At 40.1% G+C, this 3,149-nt stretch overlaps 1 protein-coding gene across 1 annotated transcript; it reads right to left on the bottom strand.

The window, feature by feature from the left end:
- Window positions 1-1,522: 1,522 nt before the first annotated feature.
- Window positions 1,523-2,374, bottom strand: LOC145124875 (uncharacterized). Its single transcript, XM_079060358.1, has 2 exons — window positions 2,211-2,374; window positions 1,523-2,162 (listed from the first exon to the last, which is right to left on the bottom strand). The coding sequence occupies exons 1-2, from the start codon at window positions 2,372-2,374 to the stop codon at window positions 1,523-1,525; spliced, it is 804 nt and encodes a 267-aa protein (XP_078916484.1).
- Between the last annotated feature and the right edge of the window lie 775 nt (window positions 2,375-3,149).

Raw genomic sequence — 3,149 nt, 5'->3', positions numbered from 1 at the left:
GGTCCTATTTATACTGTAGGCTGCTAGGGTTTCAGGTAAAACCCTAATGGACAACTTAATCACGAAGCAGCCCATGGAACCTTCTGGAATAGGGCCTATGGACGAAAATATGATGGATCCCCATCATAATTTCGTTCCCCCTTTAATCCATTAGGTTTCCCAGCCCAAAACTCAACTATCATACTTTTGACAGTTTAAGCCCCTTTTATTCAATTAATCTCTTTTAATCACCAAATTAATTCCTAATTAATTTATGACTAATATTAATCAAATAATATGATTTCTCCTTTAATATATTATTCTTATAATATATCAATAAATCATAATGTCTTCTCTCTCTCCTAAATTACCTTGTCAAGTTGCTTTGGTGAAGACAACCCAAAAGGACCATGCACAACCGGGTCAAGTACATACGAAATATAGTTATGGGCTTAGACACTAATCCAACATGTTTTGGGCATACATATCTATAAAGCTTTCAACTTTATGATGGATCTAGTATTATAAAAACTTTTGGAGTGGTTGGGTTAAGGACTTTTTAGATTTTGGACTTAATGGTTAAGCCATTGTGGTATATGTCTTTATTGGACCTAGGTTTGGAGATCTTGATCTCTTTAGGTGTATTAATGGATAAATTTGGAAAATTTATCCACTTAGACCATAAAATGGATCAAATCTGAGCATTGGAGCTCTTGGAATCGAAGAAAGCGACTTAATCTATTAAGTTATTGGACACCCAGTGGCCATAGGTCACCACGTCATAACGACTGGGTATTGCCCGTCTATTCGATCTCTATACCTGTCATGTATTCGTTTTTCCATGCGAAGGTTTTCCTCCTTTCTTCCAGGAATGTAATTAGGTCCTTTTCGATGTCTTCTGGCATATAGGATCCTACAAGTACTTTGGTGTTAGGATCCTCAAGATTTAGGGGAACTTCTTTTATATCTTTCTCATTCGCTTCTGGTATGTCTCGTGCCCCCTGCTTTAATTGCTATTCTTGCCTTGGTACTAAGGAAAGCTTCATCGAGGTCCCATAGCACTCTTTGGATTCCTACTGATCTCCAAGGATCTTTATTGTCCCCCAAGGGGTAGGCATTTTGACACATTGATGGTACATGAATGGAACTGCTTTCACGTCAAGGATCTGTGGACTAGCTAATAGAACACCATAGGAAGACAAAGCATTAGTAACATAAAGGCGTTGCATATATTTTAACCCTTCGATGTAGATAGGTAGTTTGATTTCTCCAATTGTATGCTTTGTTTCACCGCTGAATCCCATTACTATTGAGGATCTTTTGATTATCTCGGATTCTGGGATGTTCATCCTGGTCAGAGCATCTAACAATATGATTTTCATCGAGGATCCTTCATTCACCTTGACCCTTCTGTTATCGATGTCTTCTTCCGGGGTCTTTTTTTCTTTCTCTTGGCATTCGAAGGAGGGGATCCTAGTTTTTCCAGGATCATTGCAGGATCCTACTCTTTTTCCTTCAATCTTTCTTTTTGTCTTCCTAGGATCTATTTGAGATGTCCTTTGCTTAGAAGATAGCTAATCTCTTTTCTGAGGGCTATGCAATCCTTATTGATGTGGCTGAAATCTTCATGGTATGCGCACCATTTAGACTTGTCTTTCCAGCCACTCGATTTCTCTTCTTTCCTTTGCCACCTTGCTTTCTCAACAAGATCCTGCATGGCAAAGATTAGACCTGAAACATCCATAGTAAAACAATTGTCAGTGATCCTAGGGAATTCATCTTCCTCCCTTTCATCCGCAAGAGCATTAACCCTATGATGACTAGGTTTGGAATATGGTTTCGGCTTATAGGATCTTTGGGTCGAGGAATCAGCCTTCCTAATAGGATTGTCATATGCGTTTAGGGAGCTGGTCCTCTTCAGGATCTCCTTTCCTTCTTGAAGTCCAATGAACCTCAATGTTCTATTTCTGACTTCATCTGTTTTCCTACATAAGGTCATTACAAGATCCTCATAAAAAGGAGGATCCTTCTTTAAACCCATCTTGAAGGCTTCCACGACAGTGACTATGTTGATATTAGGAATATTCAACTCTTCCCTGCCAAACCTGCTTATAAAATTCCTAAAGGAATTGTTAGGATCCTGGAGTACTAAATGGAGTTCATTAGTGATCCTTTCGAATGTCCTGTTATAAAAAATTGCCTATTGAAAAGATTAACTAAATGAGCAAAACAAGTAATAAAGAGGAACATTGAGAAGCCATTTCAACGTTGATCCTGTGAGAGTGGAGCCAGAAACCCTTGCATAAACAGGCTTCCTATAGATGTGTGGGAATGGTGATGATCTCCATTCTTTCTCTGTATTATGCCCCACATTCTTCAGGATTTGTGGTTCCATCGTAAGGCTTCGTGTTGGGAGTTTGGAAGCGCTTTGGGACTTCATCTATTGCATGAGCAAATCTTGAGATCCTGTGGCTCGTGGGAGATACCTCTAGTATAGGTTGGATCACTCTGGGTACACTTAAGATCATCTCCCTTAACTGCTGAAGTTCCTTGGCTATGAGCGAGCTTATTCATGTATCAAAGTCCATAAAGTTAGTATTAAAAAGATTATTATTCACGAAGTTACTAGGATCCTTGTTATTAGGAGTGATGAATATTTCATCAGGATCATGGATCACATGGGATTGCTCGTTTGGAGTTGCACCCCAAATGGGAGTAGGTGTTAGTGTTGAGGATCCTATCTCCGGGCGGTTTCCTGAGGATCCTACATTATCAAAGTTTAGGATCTTGGGATACAAGATCGAGGGTGCCGCTCCTTGGGGCTTATGGATCTCCGCCCTTGTTCTCTCCATTTCCTTGAGCATCGTCATGTTGTCCTTCGGCTTTTGAGTAACTTGTTGTTCGAGTCCCTTCATCATAGCAAAGAGCTCATTGTTGGAAATCACTACAGGAGGATCCTAAGATCCTTGGGATCCGAGACCTCCACATCCGGTATTTGCAGAAGATCCTTGGGATCCTAGACCTCCACAACCGGTATTTGGAGAGATGCTCTTCTGAGAAGTTTCAGAGGCTTTCTTCAGACCTAGAGGTTTGCTTGGAGGAGGTTGGAGATTTTTAAAGGAAACAATAGGAATAGAGGAAGAAGATAGAGCTGATTGTGTTGACATGAT

The sequence above is a fragment of the Lactuca virosa genome, chromosome 1, assembly GCF_052849685.1.
Source record: "Lactuca virosa cultivar CGN04683 chromosome 1, Lactuca_virosa_CGN04683_v6, whole genome shotgun sequence".
Lineage (NCBI taxonomy): Eukaryota > Viridiplantae > Streptophyta > Magnoliopsida > Asterales > Asteraceae > Lactuca > Lactuca virosa.
This window is presented reverse-complemented; position numbering and strand designations above follow the sequence as displayed.

What these genes read in the sequence shown, in the direction of transcription:
- LOC145124875 (XM_079060358.1), bottom strand. Translation starts at nt 2,374, where the DNA reads ATGGAACCACAAATCCTGAAGAATGTGGGGCATAATACAGAGAAAGAA. An exon ending in AATGTTCCTCTTTATTACTT is followed by an intron (nt 2,163 to 2,210) that starts GTTTTGCTCATT and finishes TTTTTATAACAG; the next exon opens with GACATTCGAAAGGATCACTA.